The sequence below is a fragment of the Crinia signifera genome, chromosome 7 (genome assembly GCF_055691185.1).
Source record: "Crinia signifera chromosome 7, ASM5569118v1, whole genome shotgun sequence".
Taxonomy (NCBI): Eukaryota; Metazoa; Chordata; class Amphibia; order Anura; family Myobatrachidae; genus Crinia; species Crinia signifera.
The window spans coordinates 193,982,162-194,006,621 of NC_139223.1; the positions used below are offsets into that span (position 1 = coordinate 193,982,162).

The 24,460-nt window shown below is 42.0% G+C and overlaps 1 protein-coding gene across 3 annotated transcripts in view; it reads left to right on the forward strand.

The window, feature by feature from the left end:
- The window catches only part of LOC146021013 (dynein axonemal heavy chain 11-like), a 248,607-nt gene that overhangs the window by 163,592 nt on the left and 60,555 nt on the right, over positions 1-24,460 (forward strand). For all 3 annotated transcript variants that reach the window (XM_083154785.1, XM_083154786.1, XM_083154787.1), the window contains 5 exons: positions 480-628; positions 2,235-2,362; positions 17,391-17,618; positions 20,831-21,022; positions 23,531-23,650. In XM_083154785.1, coding sequence (XP_083010911.1) covers positions 480-628; positions 2,235-2,362; positions 17,391-17,618; positions 20,831-21,022; positions 23,531-23,650 — 817 coding nt within the window. The remainder of the gene's footprint in view (positions 1-479; positions 629-2,234; positions 2,363-17,390; positions 17,619-20,830; positions 21,023-23,530; positions 23,651-24,460) is intronic.

Sequence of the window (24,460 nt, forward strand, 5' to 3'; positions counted from 1 at the left end):
CGGCCCGCTCACCTGTTTATCGGCAGGTGGGATTCAATGTCCCGTCTGCCGATCGGCAAATAGGGGGCGTGGTCGCATAAACGGCCATGGATTGTCGAGATATGGCTGTGATCTCGATAATCCACGGCTGTTCTCGGCAAAACGGGCCCGGCAGACAGCATTGAATAGGTGCCCGTTGCTTCTTCCCCCATTGGAAATAGCGGCAGGGATTGAATACCCCCCTTAGCCTCATTTTGAATCCAAGATGGCTGTTATCCATACAGAGTGCTTTCACATTTGACATTCTGGATTCATAAAGAGACTGTTCCTTCAAAGCCAGCGTAAATGTGAGGAGAAGATACTTTAGATTCAGTTTGTGGTTTCCCCATGAGCACACCGATTATTGAGTCTACAGTTCATGAATTTGAAGACAATCAAGCTTGCCTGTATTATACTGTTATTGTACTCACTGTATGTTTTTATTATTTTCGAACATACAGAAATTTTGTTGAAGAGAAACTGGGAGCCAAGTACGTGGAGAGGCGTAAAACAGAGTTTGCCAAGTCCTATCATGAGAGTGGACCAGCCACCACTATATTTTTTATCCTTTCTCCAGGAGTTGATCCACTGAAAGACGTAGAGATGCTCGGTAGGGTATACAAGGCATTTATAACATACATATTCAAAATATATGTTTACGTACTTAGTGGAGCGCCATATGAGCAGGAATTGACATATATCCTCATGGTACTTATGTATTATCTGGGCTCCCATGTTAAATGCACCCCATTTTTTCATACCCCTACTATCCAACTACGCATGGAGTTGAATTTATATAGTGTGGCGAGCGCAGCGAGCCACCGTGCCCGAAGCGTGGCGAGCGTAGCGAGCCCCGCGAGGGGACGCGGTCTCATAAGAAAAACGGGAGCCCAGATATTACATAAGTACCATCCTCATTGTGCTTTATGTAAGACAATCATGGGGTGTATATTACATGGCTGAATGATGCTGTTAGTTATTGCCACTGTATAACCCTGCCAAGTTGAGCAAAATGTTAGCGTTCAAGCCTAGTAAATGAAGCGTACCTCAGACCTGCTCATGTGAGCTGCTAATCAATGGTTTATCGACGCAACACCGTGCAGCACCAGAAGATCCAACGTAAAGGTCTATTTCAAAAAGATTTAAGAGTGAATTTTTGGCTTTCATTCTACTGTTTTCCCTGCCCAAAACAAAACAGTAATTTTACTTATTTAATAAAACCTTCTGTGTCATCAATTAAGACAATAAAATTGCGGTGGTGGGGATGCTGGTGTTCTCATTACCGACACTGGCATTCCAATTACCACCAGGAGATTGGCGTTGGAATTCCGACCTCAATGAAGAAGCCGGCACCAGAATCCCGACTGCTGGGATGCTGTGTGTAAGTTTGTGGGGTGTTTTAGGCCAGAGAAGGGGGGAGGGGGGTAGGTTTAGGCCCTGGGGAGAGATTTAGGATTAGGCTGTGGGGGAGATAAGGTTTAGGTTGCGGGGAGGGAGGGTTAGGATTAGGCACCTAGAAGGGGGGGTTGGGGTTAGGCTGCTGGACGGAAGGGTTAAGTTTAGACAGCAGAGTATGAAGGTTACACACTTACCTATCGTTAATGATATAGTGTATGGGCCGTTAATAGGGGTGGCCGAGGGGTGTTGCCCCCAGCGGGCATGGTCTAAGGGGTGGCAACATTGTTGCCCTGGAATAGCACACCCTGCCGCCTAAAAAGCTGACCTGTAGCATTCTGAGGCACTGGGTGCTATCAACTTCACTCTGGTCCGACCGCCCTGTGATGTCACATATTTGTGGGCGTGGCTAGAACAGGGAGCTTATCACTTGTGCACACCTCCCACATACCCTGATCCTTCGAAACTCCAACCTCCAACTGACACAACCATAAACACATTTCCACAAAGTCCCTGCCACTAGTTTATTATATCACTGTCTTTATACCGCACCATATAATATCAGCATCACCCAATAAAGACTGGAATTATAGAACTTGCACATGTAGGTACACATTATCCATTTATCAGTGTGATGCATAATATGTGGTTCCATTTAGCATGGTAAATACACTACACGCATCTGATACTCATTAGAGTTCTTATTTAATATTGTTTATTGTCTTCTTGCAAAGATTTCTGATGTATGTGTTTCTCCACTGGTGTTTTGCTAGAAATCTTTGTTGTTCTGGCTGGATGACATTATTGCCTGCTTCACATAGGTAACAGACTTGGATTTACCATTGACTCAGGAAAACTTTGCAATATCTCTCTGGGTCAAGGGCAGGAAGGCATTGCAGAAATAGCGATGGAAAAAGCATCAAAAGAAGGCCATTGGGTTATACTTCAAGTAAGCCGATTCAGTCTGTTCTAGAAGTGCTTCATTGCCGAGCTGTAAGACTGCACTTCTACAAAAATAATCTGTGCTTCTGCAAAATGCTTTTGTGGAATGAAAGTGGATATATGGTCATATCTGTTTTATTTTTCTTAAATGACACACTGTACTTATTTCGTGCTGATGGGAAACAGGGTTTTTATTTAGTACATAGACGATAGAATTGATCACAAGTTGTGCATTGGTATTTCTTTGAAATTGAAACATTCTCGCGGTGCAGTGACCTGTATATCATTTGTAAACATAGGGCCCGCTTCTAGTTTGTTGAGTAAGCTGCAAGGATCTAGGCGAACAATATCGCATAGTGTCTATGGCAGAGATTTTCAACCCTTTTACCTTGCGGAACACTAAATAAGATTTTCAAATTACCAATGAGATCCCCACAGAGCAAAACCCATTGGCCCCCACAGAAAAAAAAAAAAAACTATTGGCCCCCATATTAAAAAAAACAATCACACTGGTCCCCACAGGTAACAAAAATAAAATACATTGACCCTTTACATGAATAGAAGAGACATGCCATGGCACAGTGGTTGAAAAATGCTGGTGTATGGGGATCTGCAGGGCCCAGGACTGGAGTCTATAAAGTATAATTGTCATATACAAAGTTCACATTTCCCTTGAAATAATGTCGATGTAGAGTAGTGCGGCCCGTGCTGCAGACACCGGAGGTTTCACAAGGCATGCTGGGGCTTCGTGAAAGTGAAGGGGGGCCCTGCCTATTTTGTCAGTTCCTGGGCCCCACAATTTCTGATGGCAGCCCTGAATGGAGATCTCCGTTAGTGGAGATTTCAATTTCAGAAGATCTGACTAAAGTCATCCATGCATTTATTTCTTATATATATCGTTGTGCTTTACAATTGGAGACAACAGTGATTAAAGAAACTGGGTAGAAACAAACCGACATAGAGGTAGGAGGGCCCTGCTCGCAAGCTTACAATCTATATGGATTTGTATTATCACACCAAGACTACTGCAATGCCTCTACCCAGTGGCGTAACTATAAATTTTGCTCCCCCCTGCCATAAAATTTTGCGGCGCCCCCTCCCCCCCCATGTAAAAAATACAGTGCACTCCGAAAGAGAGACATGCCATCTCATAAGGACCATACACAATAGTAATCCCATTCCAAATTACACCACACAGTAGCACAACAGAACCAGTGGCGTAACAACCATTTGGTACCCTGTGCCAGAAAGGAAATTGGTGAGTGCACCACCACCACACCTAAAATAAGAGAGTGCGCGCCGTAGGCGCGCGGCAAAATGTAGGAGCGATGCTTCATGGGGAAGGGGCGTGGCCATATAAAAATACTAATAACATTGTAATGCCCATTATGTAGTACGCCACACAGCGTAATGCTCCTTACACAATATAGCGCACACCATAATGCCCATATAATATTACAACACACATTATGCTCCACGCAATGCCCCGAGTACACCTACACATGACTACATAATGCCCAGAGTTACCGACAGTAGTAGCGCTGTATATATATGATATAGATCCTGATGAAGAGATTAAAAACTCTTGAAACGTTGATGTAAGCAGGCGTCTGTCTCCTTTATTCTGAAAAGTCGCCGGAGTGCCGCCCTACCACCACGATATATTTGGGGACGTGCTTGTCTTCCAGGGGAAGGCACCTGGTGCTGCTGATTTTACACTGAACCGTGAAGTGCCGCCCTACCACCACGATAGATTATATATATATAAATATATATCTGTACAAACAATAGAATGAGAAGGAGTGCCCAATAGTGCATTAAAATTGTATTTTAATAGACATAAAAACATCCATCCTGGATACAAATAGTGGGGACTCATACCAAGATATAAAACACTGTGGACTGGTTACCAGTACCACACGGCATATGAGTAAATACCACGGCAATACAGCTGGGCATCCGTCTGATCCAAGGTCCCGCCGGACATCCACACGCTGGCTTGCAGTGCAGCGATCCGGGAGACCAAAGCCAAAGTTTTAGCCAGGTGTCAGATGTTTTTATGTCTATTAAAATACACTTTTAATGCACTATTGGGTGCTCCTTCTCATTCTATTGTTTGTACAGATTTTTCACTCCGTGGATCCTGGAGTTGTTGCTTGTAGAGAAGGGAGCTGTGGTCATTACTGAACGGTCCTAGTGCTCATTAACCCTTGTCGGTCTGAACAGGAGGCTCAGGACCACTGGTCAAGTTCAAATAAGTGACTTTACAGCCCCTATACTCGCTTGTTATATATATATATATATATATATATATATATATATACAGTATGTAGCGCCCTATTTTCAAACTAAACTCAGTGCTCTGAATAGGCATATAATTGTAAGAGATGCTAACAGATAGGCATACATTGCTGAAAATATAGTCATATCTGTGAAAAACCTTTGTCTATAAATACATATTTCCATAGGCACAGGCTAGGATTTAAAAGTTAATCTGTAGTTCATGAGAAGGTATATGTATGTGTATATATGTCATTTTTATTGATGGAACATAATTAATGTATGATGTATATACTTAGATATTGCATGTGTTTACACATTTTAATGTATTTCATGTATTTACACACGGCTGGCAAGAGAATAAAGGGACACTTGTGGAAACTTCCAGAGCCACCTTATGCTTCGTGACAAGGGAGTCACATGATGCCAGTCACATGATGCCAGTCACATGACAGTCCTAGGGAAAAGTAGGAAAACATCTCATAGTGACAGTTAGAAAGAAAAACCGCCATAACCCCAGGCAGGACTGACATCCTAGGAGCTACCTGCACTGCTGGTAAAGAAGCTGTGCTGTAACTAGAGCAAAGACGGGCACTGTGAGTGAGTGACAGCCAGAGCAGGGCATCAAGGGAGCAATACCTGTTGTGAGGGTGATCTTTTCGGCATCGGCAGGAGTCAGTAATAGAGTAAAGCCATACAGGGCCTTAACTATAATTGGCAGCAGCAGCAGCTTCTGTGCTAGACTTTCTTCCATGGATGCTGTAGTGGCCATAAAGTGAAGAAGGACTGATGATTATATAGTCCACGCAGCGGTGAGTGGCATCAGTGAAGCCAGCAGCATTGTGTACAGACACTACTTGCAGCATACACAAGCCAGTTGTAGCAAGTCAGAGATTGGGGGAGCAGCCAAGCTGTAGTACAATGACCAGGCAGCCAGTATAATCTGTGTGTGGTGCTATGTTAGAGATGCTATCTACGTCATATGATGTGATGATAATTCCTGTCGTTTTATGAATACAGAGACTATAATTATTAACATCCTAAGTGCAGACAGCTTCTAATATCTGTTGCAAACTTAAACTGATGAGGACACGTTGCATGTTTAAGAAGTGAGTTTAGTCTCAATATAAGCTCCAGAGGAACAGTTTCAGGAATAAAAGTAAAGCTTTATACATTTATACATTGACAGTCTGGCCTAAACTTACACAACTGAGCTGAGGACATTGATACCTGCTTTCATCTAAATGTTACATTTCAAGTGATTTGCTAGCGATTGCAACGTTGTATCATTTGCTCAGGACTGTGCTCAGATAAACGCATATGCAGCTAACACAGTTACTTTACATTAAAGAAAAGAACTTTAATTGTTCATAATTGGACCATAGAGAAGAGTTGTACAGTATACTTCTCAGGGTGTGATTCAGCACAAGTATAGTTTGGATGTCATTGTTGCAAAGGACACAAACCTAAGATACACGTTATTAACTGGAGGTCAAACTACGTAAAAGGAGAACACAGCGGAATTTAATGCTCTACTAGTATACAGAGACTTTATCCAGTAAGTGGCTATACCGGATGTTATATGGGCCCCAACTGCGCACAACTGGGATTGACATATTAGTAATAATAATATTTTACATTTTTTATTTATACCCGGGTATATATATATTTACATCTAACAAATTGGTTTTCTAAAGTTTTTTGTATTGCATGCAAGTAGTCTGTTGTACAGGTATATATATATTTGTTTTTCCACTTTAATATTTGATAATTGTTATTATACTAATGTATACTAATATAGCCTAAGTGTTGTTAATTTATCATAAAAAATATAAAGACGTTTTTACTTTATAATTGTATTGAATAACTAATCTGTATATTAGAATTAGAGGTTATCCCTAGCTAACCTAATTTAATTACCCATAGGGTCATTATAACAAAAGCTTGGGTGGAGGCACAAAACATTAGCTAAGCAAGTGAACTAAGCGTTACATTTTGGAGGCACCAGCCGAGATCCGAACATATAGTTGTCTCCTGTTTACCAAAATCAAAAGATGGAAATAGTAACTGGGGAAGACATTTTCCGTTGGTGTAGAGATAAAGGGGTTAATGTGCAGTGCAGTTTTGGGCTAGGAGGAAATTTCTCTGATGTCAGTGAGGAAAATGTACTAAAGGAGGTACAAAAATTGTATGGAATAAGTTACCCATATATTGTTGATAAGTGGAAGGGACAATATGGGGATCCATTTGCTTTACTGATCAGTAACAGAAACGATTTAGACCAAGTATTTTTTCCAAGAATGATTGCTATGGAAAATGTACCAGGAAGAAGGATACAACTTTTGTGGCCAGACGGTGGTAATATTGGGGGAGAAGACGCCACAGAAACAGAGGACCATGGATTAGGAGAATTATTTTCTGGGGGCTGTTTCCATGCTACCACTTCAGAATCTGTTCCACAAGAGAATAAAGGTGAAATAACTGGGGTCCAGGTAGAAACTGTGGTAGATAAAGTTGTTAGTCAACTGGAAAGGTGGCACTATGAGGGAGGATACCGACGTTTAAGGATCTTCTCTGGGATATCACCTGTGCCTGCAGGTGAAGAGAATTATGAATTGTGGAGGGAGGCTGCAATACAACACTCCGAAGAATGGCAGTGTCCGGAACATATAAAGAAACAGAGAGTTGTAGAAAGTTTAAGGGGACCAGCCATGGGAGTTATTCAGGCTACCAGAAGAAGTAATTCCCAGGCTACTCTAAAAGATTATATAGAAGCCTTAGATTTTTCATATGGTACATTGGAAGATGTAGGGGATTTGTTGGCCAGGTTAAATAACACATATCAAGAGCCTGGAGAAACATTAACACATTATATATACAGAGTTGATCGATTAATTTATAAAATTATTGATAAGGGAGGTCTTGCTAAGGGAACTGAGGATGAGCAACGGATGAAGCAAATACTCAAGGGTGCTTTGACTAATAATCCGGTTGCTCAACGATTAAGATGTACTATGACAAAGGTTCCTCCTCCTACTTTAACCGAGCTGGTCAGAGAAGTCAAATTGGAGGAAGTCCAGATAGAAAATAGGGAGAAAACTATAAAAAAAGTAAAAGTGGTTCTTCCTGCTTCTGATCAACCCACTATGGATGAGAGGCTATTCAGATTGCTGGAAGAGCAAAACAAGAAAATAGATCAACTCATAGAATTACAGATAAAACAAACCAACAATGTTAATATGCCTTCCGGTATGGGAAGAGGAGCCAATAGGCAAAGGGGTAACCACATTACCTATACTTGTTATAGTTGCGGGCAAATCGGACATCGATCATTTGAATGCCTTAATTCTGGGAATAATAGAGAGAATAATTATACTGCACAGGGGATGCCATCCCAATCGGGAAACGCACAAGGGAGCTCTGTGATCCCCTCACAGACTCCCCAGTCATAAATGTCCGAGCAATGGGGAGTGCCCAGTGGTCAAATAGTCTTCCTGATAGCTTAATGGGAAAGGCTCCACTGGTTAAAGCAATGATCAATGGACATCAATGTACTGTATTAATGGATAGTGGATCTCAAGTATCCATTATTTTTGAGTCCTGGTATAATTTGTATATCTCAGATGTACCTATCCAACCACTTAGTGGTCTCACAATCTGGGGCTTGAGTGAACAAAAGTATCCTTATTTAGGCTATGTTGTGGCTCTAATTTCATTTGAACCTGGGTTGATCACACCAAATGAAACTGTTCCATTTATAGCTTTAGTTTGTCCTGACTCCCCTGGTGATAACGGAGAATTACCTGCCATAGTAGGAACTAATACTAACATGTTCAAAAATCTGATTAAGTGGTGTGAAAAGCAAGAAAAAGAACAACCTAGCTTTGTAGATAGTAAATCAGCTAACAGTAATTACATATGCCAGAGAGTGAACTGTGCACCAGGACTTCCTGCCACAGATTCAAAAACAAATAAAATAGTGTCCCTGAATTTAGAACCCTGTTTTGATGGTAGTGATATTGATTGTGAAAGAAAAAAACAGTTGATGGAACAACTTCAACTTAGAGAACAAGTTTTTTCCAAAAGTGAGTGGGATATAGGTACTGCTACTGGTGTGGAACATCATATTCGATTGAAAGATGACACCCCATTTAGAGAAAGGTCAAGAAGGTTAGCACCTGCAGACTTTGAGGATGTGAGAAAACACTTAAGGGGTCTTTTAGAAACTAGTGTAATTGCTGATTCAGAAAGTCCGTATGCATCCCCTATTGTGGTCGCCCGAAAGAAAAATGGAGAAATTAGATTATGTGTTGATTATAGAACTCTAAATGATCGTACTATACCAGATCAATACACAGTACCGAAAGTGGATGAAGCTCTAGACTGTCTTCAAGGTAGTCAGTGGTTCTCAGTACTAGACTTGCGAAGCGGTTATTACCAAATCCCCATGAGTAAAGAAGATCGCTCTAAAACAGCTTTCATTTGTCCTATCGGATTTTTTGAATTTTTGAAAATGCCCCAAGGAATTAAGGGTGCACCTGCTACATTTCAGAGGACTATGGAGAAAACAGTTGGGGACATGTGCTACAGAGAAGTATTGGTTTATCTCGATGATATAATTGTGTTTGGAAAGACTCTTGAGGAACACAATGTGCGGCTCCTTAAAGTACTAGATAGGCTGCAAGCTAGAGGACTGAAACTATCAGTGGAAAAGTGTAAATTTTGCCAATCAGTAGTAAGATACTTAGGCCATATTGTTAGCCGGGCAGGTATAGCTACCGACCCAGAAAAAGTTGAGGTTGTGAAGAACTGGCCCCGTCCAGACAACCTGAAAGATCTACGGTCCTTTTTGGGGTTTTGTGGATATTACCGGAAATTTGTACCCCAGTATTCCAAACTGGCTCGACCCTTAACTGAATTAACCAAGGGATATCCTCCCACTAATTGGAAGAAGAAACTATCCCTGAAAAGAGATAATTATTATAAACCTCAGGAATCCTTTGGAGAAAGATGGGATGTCCAGTGTGAAGAAGCTTTTCTAAAGTTAAAATATAGTTTAACCAATTCACCAGTATTAGCTTATGCCAACCCAGAACTCCCCTATGAAGTTCACATTGATGCCTCCTATGAAGGACTAGGTGGAGTATTGTACCAACTGCAAGAAAATAAATTAAAGCCCATTTCATATGTCAGTAGGGGTTTATCCATTAGTGAGAAAAGATATCCAGTTCATAAATTAGAGTTCTTGGCTTTAAAATGGGCCATTGTTGATAAATTCCATGATTACTTATATGGTGTTTCCTTTGTAGTTCAGACAGATAATAACCCTTTAACTTACATACATTCCACGGCCAAGTTAGATGCAACTGGTCACCGCTGGTTAGCAGCATTATCCAATTATAATTTTATCATTAAATACCGTCCAGGAATAAATAATCAGGATGCAGATGCATTATCTAGATTGCCAAGGAAGGATGTCCATATTGCACAGGAAGAGTGGATTGAGGTCCCAGCTGCAGAAGTAAAAGGGTTATGTCATCAAATTCATATCACAAGACATGTGGAACCTGTCATTATAACATCGATAGGGGCATCAGAAAGGGCCATCCCTCCTCTGTACTGCTGGCTAAGCCATTCTATAATGGAGGGATTGGAGGTAGTGAGTAAAGATGAGATGTCAAAAGAGCAGTATGAAGATAAAGATATTTTTCCCATTATCCATGCAGTTGAAAACCATCAAACAGATATTACTTATTCAAGCCTTTCCATCAATTCCAAAGTTCTTTTTCGACAAAGGAAGAATTTGATTGTAATGCAAGGATTGTTATACAGACGCATCAGAAGACAGGATGGAACCAAGAAATTACAACTAGTATTACCTGCAAAGTACAAAACAATGGTAATGAAATCCTTGCACAATAACCATGGCCATTTGGGATATGAAAAGACTAAGGGGTTAATCTCTGAACGATTTTATTGGCCTCTTATGAATCAAGACATAGAGCGCTTCTGCAAAACATGTGGCAGTTGTGTAGTAAGAAAAACATTGCCCACAAAATCAGCCTATATGGTAAATATAACCAGCTCTGGGCCAATGGACTTAATATGTATTGATTTTCTGAAACTGGAAGATCCAAGCGGACGGGAAAGTAACATTTTAGTTATTACAGATCATTTCACACGTTACGCTCAGGCATATGTGACCCCTAACCAACGAGCCATTACAGTAGCCAAGACTTTATGGGAAAAGTTTTTTATACATTATGGCCTTCCAGGAAGAATTCACTCTGACCAAGGAAGAGATTTTGAGAGCCGTCTAATTCATGAGTTATGTAACTGCTGTGGTATAAAAAAATCGAGGACCACCCCATACCACCCACAGGGAGATCCACAACCAGAACGTTTTAACAGGACCTTACTGGATATGATAGGCACTTTAAATACAAAACAAAAACATCAATGGAGACAATATATCTCACATCTGGTCCATGCCTATAATTGTACAAAAAATGAGGCCACAGGATACTCCCCCTATTTACTCATGTTCGGAAGGGAAGCTCGCTTACCTATAGATGTGTGTTTGGGAACTAAGATTACTACCCCCTCTGCTCCCACTCACACAAAATATGTGAAACAATTACGGAGACAATTAAAAGAAGCCCACAACCTGGCACAAAATGTTGCTAGAAAGTTGGGAGACAGAAACAAACTCAGATATGACACCCATGTGAGGGAACATCCACTATCCCCTGGAGATAAGGTATTAATTAGACATTTGGGGTTACCTAGAAGAAAAAAATAGCAAATAGGTGGAAAACAGAACCCTATATTGTTTTAAATCAACTACCTAATATTCCTGTCTATCAACTAATATCAGAGAACAGGCAAGGCCCTGTATTAACATATCATAGACAGCATTTATTACCCATACCACAAGATATAAGGTGGGAAGACACTGATGTATTACTGAATGATACTGATCCAAAACCTTTCCTGAAGGCAACTGTACCAGATGAGGAGATAGCAGATGGAGATGAGTCAGATACCTGTGAATATAGACATGGGTGTTACTACAAAGAGAATATGCCCCTAATTGTCAGTAGTGAGAAGTTAGTTGGGCCCATGGCTCCTGTGATGAATTTTACTGACAATGATTGGGAAAAAGAAAATAATAGCAATGTTAATGAAGAGTGTTGGAGTGGGAGTATTGATCAAATATCACAAGACCCATCTGGTGATGATTTAGGTGTAGAAGCACCTGAAATACCTAAATCACCTAGACCAAAAAGGGAATGTAAACCGCCTAGGATCTTTACCTATGAACAACTAGGAAATCCTACAGAAATCCCTTTGCTAGTACATCCTAGAATAGTAATGTCCTGGCCTTATTTTGGATATGTAGGAAATTAAATTAATATTGAAGCTTAAAAAGATATCACTTAGTAGATGAAAGACCAATATGAATCTGTATGGTGATCCTGACCTTTATGTAAGTCAGAATCCCCAGGGGGAGAGTGTAGCGCCCTATTTTCAAACTAAACTCAGTGCTCTGAATAGGCATATAATTGTAAGAGATGCTAACAGATAGGCATACATTGCTGAAAATATAGTCATATCTGTGAAAAACCTTTGTCTATAAATACATATTTCCATAGGCACAGGCTAGGATTTAAAAGTTAATCTGTAGTTCATGAGAAGGTATATGTATGTGTATATATATGTCATTTTTATTGATGGAACATAATTAATGTATGATGTATATACTTAGATATTGCATGTGTTTACACATTTTAATGTATTTCATGTATTTACACACGGCTGGCAAGAGAATAAAGGGACACTTGTGGAAACTTCCAGAGCCACCTTATGCTTCGTGACAAGGGAGTCACATGATGCCAGTCACATGATGCCAGTCACATGACAGTCCTAGGGAAAAGTAGGAAAACATCTCATAGTGACAGTTAGAAAGAAAAACCGCCATAACCCCAGGCAGGACTGACATCCTAGGAGCTACCTGCACTGCTGGTAAAGAAGCTGTGCTGTAACTAGAGCAAAGACGGGCACTGTGAGTGAGTGACAGCCAGAGCAGGGCATCAAGGGAGCAATACCTGTTGTGAGGGTGATCTTTTCGGCATCGGCAGGAGTCAGTAATAGAGTAAAGCCATACAGGGCCTTAACTATAATTGGCAGCAGCAGCAGCTTCTGTGCTAGACTTTCTTCCATGGATGCTGTAGTGGCCATAAAGTGAAGAAGGACTGATGATTATATAGTCCACGCAGCGGTGAGTGGCATCAGTGAAGCCAGCAGCATTGTGTACAGACACTACTTGCAGCATACACAAGCCAGTTGTAGCAAGTCAGAGATTGGGGGAGCAGCCAAGCTGTAGTACACTGACCAGGCAGCCAGTATAATCTGTGTGTGGTGCTATGTTAGAGATGCTATCTACGTCATATGATGTGATGATAATTCCTGTCGTTTTATGAATACAGAGACTATAATTATTAACATCCTAAGTGCAGACAGCTTCTAATATCTGTTGCAAACGTAAACTGATGAGGACACGTTGCATGTTTAAGAAGTGAGTTTAGTCTCAATATAAGCTCCAGAGGAACAGTTTCAGGAATAAAAGTAAAGCTTTATACATTTATACATTGACAGTCTGGCCTAAACTTACACAACTGAGCTGAGGACATTGATACCTGCTTTCATCTAAATGTTACATTTCAAGTGATTTGCTAGCGATTGCAACGTTGTATCATTTGCTCAGGACTGTGCTCAGATAAACGCATATGCAGCTAACACAGTTACTTTACATTAAAGAAAAGAACTTTAATTGTTCATAATTGGACCATAGAGAAGAGTTGTACAGTATACTTCTCAGGGTGTGATTCAGCACAAGTATAGTTTGGATGTCATTGTTGCAAAGGACACAAACCTAAGATACACGTTATTAACTGGAGGTCAAACTACGTAAAAGGAGAACACAGCGGAATTTAATGCTCTACTAGTATACAGAGACTTTATCCAGTAAGTGGCTATACCGGATGTTATATGGGCCCCAACTGCGCATAACTGGGATTGACATATTAGTAATAATAATATTTTACATTTTTTATTTATACCCGGGTATATATATATTTACATCTAACAAATTGGTTTTCTAAAGTTTTTTGTATTGCATGCAAGTAGTCTGTTGTACAGGTATATATATATTTGTTTTTCCACTTTAATATTTGATAATTGTTATTATACTAATGTATACTAATATAGCCTAAGTGTTGTTAATTTATCATAAAAAATATAAAGACGTTTTTACTTTATAATTGTATTGAATAACTAATCTGTATATTAGAATTAGAGGTTATCCCTAGCTAACCTAATTTAATTACCCATAGGGTCATTATAACAAAAGCTTGGGTGGAGGCACAAAACATTAGCTAAGCAAGTGAACTAAGCGTTACATATATATATATATATATATATATATATATATATATATAAATATATACACACACACACACACAGTTACCGACAGTAGCAGCGCAACTTATACTGTACATAACGACCACACCAGTTGCCGACAGTAGTAGTATCACAACTTATAAATAATGCTCACACCAGTTGCCGACACTAGTAGCGCTGCCTGTACATATGTCCACACCAGTTGCCGACACTAGTAGCACTGATTATACATATGCCCACACCAGTTGCCGACACTAGTAGCGCTGCCTGTATATATGTCCACACCAGTTGCCGACACTAGTAGCACTGATTATACATATGCCCACACCAGTTGCCGACACTAGTAGCGCTGCCTGTACATATGTCCACACCAGTTGCCGACACTAGTAGCGCTGATTATACATATGCCCACACCAGTTGCCGACACTAGTAGCGCTGCCTGTACATTTGTCCACACCAGTTGCCGACACTAGTAACGCTGATTATACATATGCCCACACCAGTTGCCGACACTAGTAGCGCTGCCTGTACATATGTCCACACCAGTTGCCGACACTAGTAGTGCTGCCTGTACATATGTCCACACCAGTTGCCGACACTAGTAGCGCTAGGGTGACCAACTCATCCCTTTAATCCGGGACACATATTAATTACACAGGTTCTGTGGCTGGATTTCACCTGGTTTTAAACTGCCACACCTCAAGACTCCATTTCACCTAGTTTTAAACTGCCACAGAATCTGTGTAATCAATATGTGTCCCGGATTAAAGGGATGAGTTGGTCACCCTAAGTAGCGCTGATTATACATATGCCCACACCAGTTGCCGACACTAGTAGCAATGCCTGTACATATGTCCACACCAGTTGCCGACACTAGTAGCGCTGATTATACATATGCCCACAGCAGTTGCCGACACTAGTAGTGCTGCCTGTACATATGTCCACACCAGTTGCCGACACTAGTAGTGCTGCCTGTACATATGTCCACACCAGTTGCCGACACTAGTAGTGCTGCCTGTTCACAATGTACAAAGATGGAGTGCCTCTCAGCAAGCGCTGGGACTCGCCAGAACACCCCCGCTAGTGGGCCGGCGCTCCATCTGACTGGGATGCGCGTCCCTTTTTCCTTGAGGCAGGGGACTTGAGCCCGTGAAGCGGAGATGGGCAGGTTTAGGGGGGGGGGGGGAGTGGAAAGGTGGGATCAGGCGGCATGGGGACACATGCGCATCTGGTGCGCACACGTTCCCTTCCGGCGGCTGGCAAATCTACCGCCAGCCCCTGTAAGAATGACAGGCACTCCATCTGTGTGTATATATATATATGTGGGTCAGTCCAGGATGAAGGCTGTATAAGCCGAAACGGCTCCGTTGACTGCTGCCTGATTATGCTACGCTTTGGTGATTATATCCACTGATTATCATGCCTTTGTAATGCTATCAGTTGCATCCCAGTCCCCTCTGGCTATGAACTTTTGCCACATGAATTAAAAGTTCTATTGTATTTTCTAAAGGAGTGCTGCCTCATCTATGTCCTCTGGATGTAATGTTTCCATATATATACACACACATATACACACATACAGATGGAGTGCCCGTCATTCTTGCAGGGGCTGGCGGGGCAGATTCGGCAGCCGCCAGCCCCCGAAAGGGAACATGCTCCATGCTGCCTGATCCCACCTATACAGTATTTATATATTTATTTTAAATAGTACTGGTGTAAAATAAAAAAAACACACCTCTGTTCTTAACTCGTTTGTGACTGGGACACTTTCTCTCTCCTGCTGGCTTCCCAGCTCCTCTGGCCAGGCTCTCCAGGCTCCAGCGTGTGTGATTGCATAGCAGCTGAAGCTGAGGCAGGGACCAGCAGACACTGCTGCTTCCCCTGCCTCGTCTGACTGACACTAGAAGCCCGCCCACCCGCCCGCATCCCATTGGATGTTTGATGTTTCTCCTGACCTCCCTCCCTCCCATTGGGCAACCCACCCGCCCGTCAAATAAATATATTTTTTTTCAGTGACAGATCCACTGTCATGGCCGCGCCCGTGCCGACTCGCCTGTGATCAGCGAGCGCACGGGCAGCGGCAGGCGGCGGTGTGCGGGCGGCAGCGGCACAACACCCAGCCGCATACTGTGTACTGTGTTTGTGCCGGACACTCACTTGTCCGGCACCCGCCCCCGCTCCCACTGAGTGAAGTGTGACAAACTCTCTGTCTGTCACACTCACTTGCCCAGCACCCGGCGCCCACGCAGCCCCCGCTCCCCCAAGCAGTGGCGGGGGCTGCCTTACGTTATCTCCGCCCCTGCCTCTACCTTGGTCTCCCAGCAAAAGAATGATAGTACACCACTTGCAGATGGTACAAAACACAACTGCCAGGCTATTAACCAACCATGTTTAAATGTGCTTAAATGGTTTTAAATATAACTATTAACTATATGTGATTTATTGCTTATTAAATTTAATATTAATTATTTTAATAAATAATTGGTGATCAATACAGTGCGCTCTCTCAGATAATTTTATTAAACAACCAGCCCTGCACCAGCCACATAACACCCATTCTACCCTCACTGGCTATCTGACGAAGTCTCTGACGAAACGCGTTAGGGTGTGGTGGTATGTGATACCCGCACATCCTACTCCAGCCAGCGCTCTCCTCCAGCGGTGATCCACGACCGATGGCTTCCTGACGTGGTGGTGCAAACCAGCGCCATTCGCCTTCCGGTGTCCTGACATCAAGGTCCTTGTGGTAGAGAAGATTGCCTCGGTATTTTATGTAAAACCACGCCGTAACCAGCCCACACTGTTCTCGGTACGAGCAATTGCTTTTATCTGTGGAGTCAGCAATTGGCCTCCTTAATTAAAAGTTTTACCTGCACCATGAAGCGCCCCTTTTCTTCTTGTTTTGTGTATATATATATTTACATGATATTTATATGACCAGGGCCGAAGGTACTAGGAGCAGCTTATGATTCCATTACTGCCCCACTAAGTTACTGCGATCTGTAGATGATAGACTGTTAACTGTACCTAGAATCTCACTTAACTCACCTGGGGGTGGAGCTTTCAGCTTTGTGGCTCTGACAATGGAACTCTCTTCCCCGCACAGTGCGAGAGGTTTGTGCTAAAGAATCCTTTAACAATAGACTTTGGACTTTCATATTTACTCAGCATTACCCTAATATCTACGGTTACACTTGTATTTTGTGCCTATTAGGACAAATAATAACATTATTATTATCATTATTATTATTGCCAAATGTGAAGTTGAAGCCCTGATTATTTTCTGTTCGCAGAATGTTCACCTTGTAGCCAAATGGCTCAGCACTTTAGAAAAATTACTGGAAAAATACAGCCATGGAAGCCACCTGGACTACCGGGTATTCATGAGTGCTGAACCAGCCCCGACACTCAAGGAGCACATTATCCCACAAGGGATCCTGGAAAATGCTATCAAAATTACAAATGAACCCCCAACCGGAATGCTGGCAAATCTGCATGCTGCTTTGGATAACTTTGATCAGGTCAGTATAATAGTATATTGGGGGTAATTAAGGCCTGCTCCCTAGGCTGCGTCTATTCGGAGACTAGCGAGCAGGTCAACGCTGCCCAAACGCACCCCCCCCCCTCGAAACCCCTCGCTAAGCTGCGAGCGGATGTTTATGCTTTTACATTTGCTCGCATGCACCCGCACAGAGGAAATGTCCTTGATGGTTACTTACCATCTAATGCATTTTCCACTGCTCGCAGCCAAAAGGTGGAATAGGACTTACTTTTCGGCTGCACGGTCTTCTGCGAATTGTAGCCGGGCGCTGAGGTCATGTGAGGTCAGCAGTCAGCTGCCTGCACCAAGCAGATTGGGGAACGCCTGCATTCCCTGGCTCCCGCCCAGCGTTTGTATGGACGCGCCCACCGTTTTTTTGTGGGCGGGCCTTTGAAATGCCGGGTGTCCACTCCGGAATATAGGGAATTTGTGTGTTGTGCAATTAACAGCAGGTGGCACGGGGAAGTCACTCCCCCAGAGTAATGATTACAAAAAAGAAAATAGTGCCAGCGCTGGCTAAAGGATAACAAGACGGTTCTCTTACAGAATATTTTTAATAATAAAAGTGACAATATTTTAATATATATCACAATAAAATGTTATATCAAACATAATAAAATAAAATAAATGATAAATAAAAGACTAGAGCTGCATTTGTTGTATAGTCACATGTGGTCGCACCATTCAAACTGGAAGCTGGACTGATATTACTAAGCATAGGCTGATGGAGTCCGAAGAGGATGAGAAGATGGCAATATCCCACGGATGAATATGTGCCTCTTGTCTCCTCCATTATGTGTAGGGAAGCCAATCCCAGGGCATTTTTTCAATCCTGGGATTCGGGATTGAAAAATGCTCAATCCCGGGATTCCCGGGATCCCGGGATTGGCTTCCCTAAAAAAAAAAAATGCCCCGCATGTTTATTCACAGTCACAGGGCAAGGCAGATGCGGCCAAGAGCCCGGTGGGTGGCTGGTCATGGTGACGTTGCCGGGAGCTAGGTGGGTGGGCGGGGTCATCGGGAGCCGGGCAGGATGGGTAAGCGAGTTCTGCGGGAGGTGGGTAAGCGAGTTCTCCAGGAGGTGGGTGGGCGGGGTTTCCGAGAGCCGTGCAGGATGCGGCCAGGACAATGTAGGTAAAGCCGGCTTAGGCTGTCTGTGCGCCTGTGTGGCCTGCGCAGCGTGACCTATGACCTCGTCACACTGCACAGGGCCACAGTGCCGCGTACATGGGAAGCCGGGCAGTGTCTGAGCGATGCTCAGACGCTACCCGGCATTAAACTGCGCATGCGCAGTCTAGTCCCGAAATCCCGGGATTGGAAACGCCAATCCCGGGATTGAAATCCCGGTGTTTTGGGGGCCAAATCCCGGGATCCCGCCGATCCCGATCCCGGGATTGGCCACCCTATTTATGTGCACTTTGTAAAAGCGCTGATTTCATAGTTACGCCAGTGCAGATGGAGCATACTGCGTTACGACATTTGGTACAATCCCTTATTGGATGCATGATGCTGCAATTGCACAATTCACGGCAAACATCGCTCCGCTTCAAGGGCCTGATTCAGAGCCATTCACTGGGCTGCGAATTTGCAGCCTGAGTGGTTATTGAATGCCCGCACATTTGCACGGTATGCTTTGCGCATGTGCGAGGTCCCCCTGCGATCAGACACAGTGATGGCTTGCCATTGCTGGACATTCAAGGGCAAATTGACAGCCAATGGTTGATTGTGGGCAGCAACACAGCGTTTCCAAACCCAACAACTGGGGAAATACAACTGGGATTGTGGTGTAATGGTGGGTACACACCAGGACGACTAGGGCCCGATCCCTGCTGCAGGTAGGATCTCAATGACGACCATACAGCCGGGTGCGGGTCGCCATCGGATTGGACCCGCTCACGGTGCACATCGTGAGCGGGTCGTGCCCCCCCGCGTCACCGTGAGCGGGTCGGACGAGACACTGACGACCCGCTCACGATGTGCATCGTGAGCGGGTCGCCCTGGTGTGTACCCTACATTACTCCCTGAGACATTGGAGGCACTGCCTGCTAGGCTCCAGTTGTAAGAGGGGCACCAAGAAAGAAAGACTGAAGAAGCTATGCTATAAACTTTTAGAGGGATTTCATCAAACTGGGACAGATATAAAATTGTGTGAGCTAATTTACCAACCAATCCGCTCCTGTCATTTTCAAACACAACCTGTAAAATGTAAGGCAGAAGCTGATTGGTTGGTACTTTATCTCTCCTAATTTTACCTACAAGCTTTGATTTAAAAAAAACTTCAAGGCTCTATTTATTATCATTTGCAGCCAGCAGCCAAAAATAAAGATTTTTTGGAGCTGCAATAAGGAATCTTTTTTCTCCCAGATGTACCATGAGATACAGTATGGCTGTTTTCAGATAGGGGTTCTTTAAAAGCACAGATAAGTATAACTTAGCGTACAGGCGGGATTTTTACCCATGCACCCAATGCGTGTGCAGTATATGGGCCTTTATTCAGATCTGATCGCAGTACAAATTTGTTCTCAAAATGGGCAAACCCATGTACACTGCAGGTGGGGCAGATGTAACATGAGAGAGAGTTAGATTTGTGTGAGTTATTTTGTTTCTGTGCAGGGTAAATACTGGCTGCATTATTTTTACACTGCAATTCAGAGTTCAGTTTGAACACACCCCACCCAAATCTAACTTTCTCTGCACATGTTACATCTGCCCCACCTGCAGTGCACATGGTTTTGCCCATTTTGAGAATAAATTTGTACTACAATCAGATCTGAATAAGGGCCATAGTGTATGCAGTTTCTGTCGTTCTATACATACTTAAAATATATTTTGTCTGGATCTCCTCTGTGAGTAGCTTAGCGTTAGCTGTAAGATGTAAGCACATCACATTGGATGCACGTGCGCCTCTTTCCATAATTGGGGGGCTTGCTAATATTACTTGTCATTACAATTAGTATCTAAATGTTTATTGCTAGCAATTGATTTTCACCTTTTATGTAAGCACGCGGAGATTGTGCTATTGATTTACCTGCACAGCACTGCAATATCACCGTACAGATATATCACACAGTTAACATGTAATGACACGGTAAGTGTAAGATTGTGCGGAATGCAGACAATATTATAATGCCAGGGGAAATTGATGTATCATTGACAGGTTAGTAAAATCGTGCGCTCCTCGCTGTCTTGCAGAACACCCTCGACCAGTGCACCCGTGAGCAAGAGTTTAAAAGCATTTTCTTTTCCTTGTGCTACTTTCACGCTTGTGTTGCCGAGAGGCGGAAATTTGGCCCCCAGGGGTGGAATAGAAAGTATCCTTTTAACATTGGAGACCTCACAATTTCAGTAAATGTTCTATACAACTACCTGGAAGCGAACTCTCAGGTATAATGCCTAGTATAAAGATGTCGTTCAATGTGCAGTGATTTATAGTACGGTGTAGAATTAACTGCGATTTCAATATATTTGTTTGCAAATATTTTTAAGAATTTTTTTTGTTTAATTACTAGGACTAAAGGGATATATTTCTATGACAGATAATTATTTTATATACTGACTTGATTTGTTTAGATTTAATTGTTAAAAAGAATATCTAGACAACCTTTTAACATACATACATATAAATATAGCAGCGAGATTCGACGGCACCTGGAGTTGGAAATAAATAGTCTGGAGACGGTTTAGTGATCAAACGTTTTCAATGTTATTGAAACATCTTCATCAGGATGAAGATGTTTCAATAACATCGAAAACGTTTGATCACTAAACCGTCTCCAGACTATTTATTTCCAACTCCAGGTGCCGCCGAATCTCGCTGCTATATTGGGGGACGTCATTGGTCTTCTGGCGGGCACCGGAGGTAAGGTACCACTGACGATTGGAGTGCTGTCCTACCACTAACATTACATATAAATATACATACATTAATTAAATACATACATAAAAGAAATGTGTGTATATATATATATATATATATATATATATATATATATATATATATATATATATATATAGGTAAGGGAATGAAGCGGCACTCACGAGGCTTTGTGCAAAAGTAGAAAAGTCTTTATTTATCCGACATGTTTCAGGGGGTAACCCTCCCGTCGTCATATCCCTGACGACGGGAGGGTTACCCCCCGAAACATGTCGGATAAAGAAAGACTTTTCTACTTTTGCACAAAGCCTCGTGAGTGCCGCTTCATTCCCTTACCTACATGGGAACTGCTGCTTCCAAAGAAGGCACCGGAGCCGTTTACTACATATACCCTGCGAGTGCCGGATCAAACCTTGAAAATATATATATATATATATCCTCAGGGAGGAAGTCAGTTGTGACGAAACATGTTGGGCAGCTTCTGATAACTACCTCACTTTCCACTGAAAATTTCTTATTTTTTAAGTCCATGTATGAAATCTAGTCATATGTATTTCATTGTGATTTTTTTTTAAACGCATCTACTACCCCTTTCTTATGTATTTATTGTATTTGTATGTGTAGTCTTTGTTAAACCCTCATTGGATGTATTAAATGTTTATCCTTTTTTACTTTTTTATATTTATATTATTTTTACTATATATATATATATATATATATATATATATATATATATATATATAATATACACACTTAACATCGGCACTCACCTTTCCTAGTTTTGGGGTGCCCTATGGCTTGTGACCACATTGTTTAAACAGACATTGTAGGGGCTCTGCACACACTAAATTAACTGATAATAAATAGTGGAGATTTGGTTCATGAATTGATCAATGCATTTAAGCCTGCAGCCCCCTTCACGGGACCCCACTTTTCTGCAGGTCCTAGCACTATCGCTGAAAATGGTTACAATACACATAGCTATCACATCAATGTTTGATTCCAGGCATGCTATCTGGTCTGAAGCTCACAGCACACTTTGCTTTTATAGGTGAGCAGCTACCAACACACTTGTCACTAATCATCTAGGGAAATGGTTAACATAAGCTATGGAATCTTAGTTAAAAACAGGGTGCATGAGAGAATGTGACCACAATAAGACTAATTAAAAAAAATTAATCTAATAAACAATATATACACTTAACATTGGCACTCACCTTTCCTAGTTTTGGGGTGCCCTATGGCTTGTGACCACATTGTTTAAACAGAATTGTAGGGGCTCTGCACACACTAAATTAACTGATAATAAATAGTGGAGTGTTGGTTCATGAATTGATCAATGCATTTAAGCCTGCAGCCCCCAATGTGGTCACAAGCCATAGGGCACCCCAAAACTAGGAAAGGTGAGTGCCGATGTTAAGTATATATTGTTTATTAGATTAATTTTTTTAATTAGTCTTATTTCATAGCTTATGTTAACCATTGTGGGGTCCCTTGAAGGGGGCTGCAGGCTTAAATGCATTGATCAATTCATGAACCAAATCTCCACTATTTATTATCAGTTAATTTAGTGTGTGCAGAGCCCCTACAATGTATATATATATATATATATATATATATATATATATATATATATATATATAGTCTGTGTGTACCAAGTCTTTGAGTGCCTCCCCATCTGACAGATATATGTATATATATATATATATATATATATATATATATATATATACACACACACACACACACATTTGCTAGCGATAAAATAAACTATTCATTATTTAAGCATCCCAATTTTATCCACAATTCCATTATAATACTCACGCACATGAATTGAGTTTCCTATCCCCATCATACAATGACCGCATTACATACATGTGTACATTGCCCACTGATACTAAAATATATGCTATTAGTAAAGAGACATCTCCTTTGATGCACTGTTCACACTGAATGTCTGTAAGGAAGACGCAGTTCTGCTCCTGGACATGCCCTAAATGTGAAGGTTTTGTACCCAGGTCCCATGGGAAGATCTCCGTTACTTGTTTGGAGAGATAATGTACGGTGGTCACATCACAGACGACTGGGACAGACGACTCTGCCGAACATACTTAGAGGAGTACATGCAGCCCAATCAGGTGACTGTGTGATTCCCATTAAAATACAGAGCTAGAGCTCCCTCTTCTGGGCGCTACATCATAGAGATTTCTTTATTCTTTTTTATTGACAGCGAGAGCAAATATTGTTGTGGTTTTTTCTTGTTAAATTGTACGTCTGTAGCACTGGGGATTGTGTGACATTCAGAAACGAGTGTGTTGTACTGTGTTATATATGTGCATCATGCACCAACAAGTGATATTAGTTCTAAACAATAAGAAAGAATATGGCCCATAGTATATTAATATATCAGTACAGATTTCCAGTTTTGAGGGCATATTTATCATAATCCACATTTTTTATGCGGATGTGATAAACATTTCACTAAATTTGCAGCGGGGAATTGTAGATGTTCACGCAAATAAAGGATTGAGCTCCGGTTGGGATATATCCACTTATTTATTAATAGTTTCTTATATAGCGCACACATATTCCGCAGAGCTGTACAGAGAATATTTGAACAGTCACAGATATTGTGACCAGCGTTTCTATGGTCGCGCCAACCGTTTTTCTGGGTAAGCCCATGAAATGCTTGACCCACTGAGCTCCCTGCATGTCACTTAGCCAGCGAGCGCCCCACACCCAAGGCGCTCACTACGGGTGTTTGCACATGGGCATTATCGCACATGTGCATGCACCCGTCCCCCCCCCATCAGGTACGGGATAAATACGTACCTGTGAGAACAGGTCTGAATCAGCCTCTTAGAATCCTTCTAACTCGCACAACATGGAATGTGTAGCACGCAAAGCAGCATTAATAAATGACATTCAGATGGAGCCAGGGGCACGCG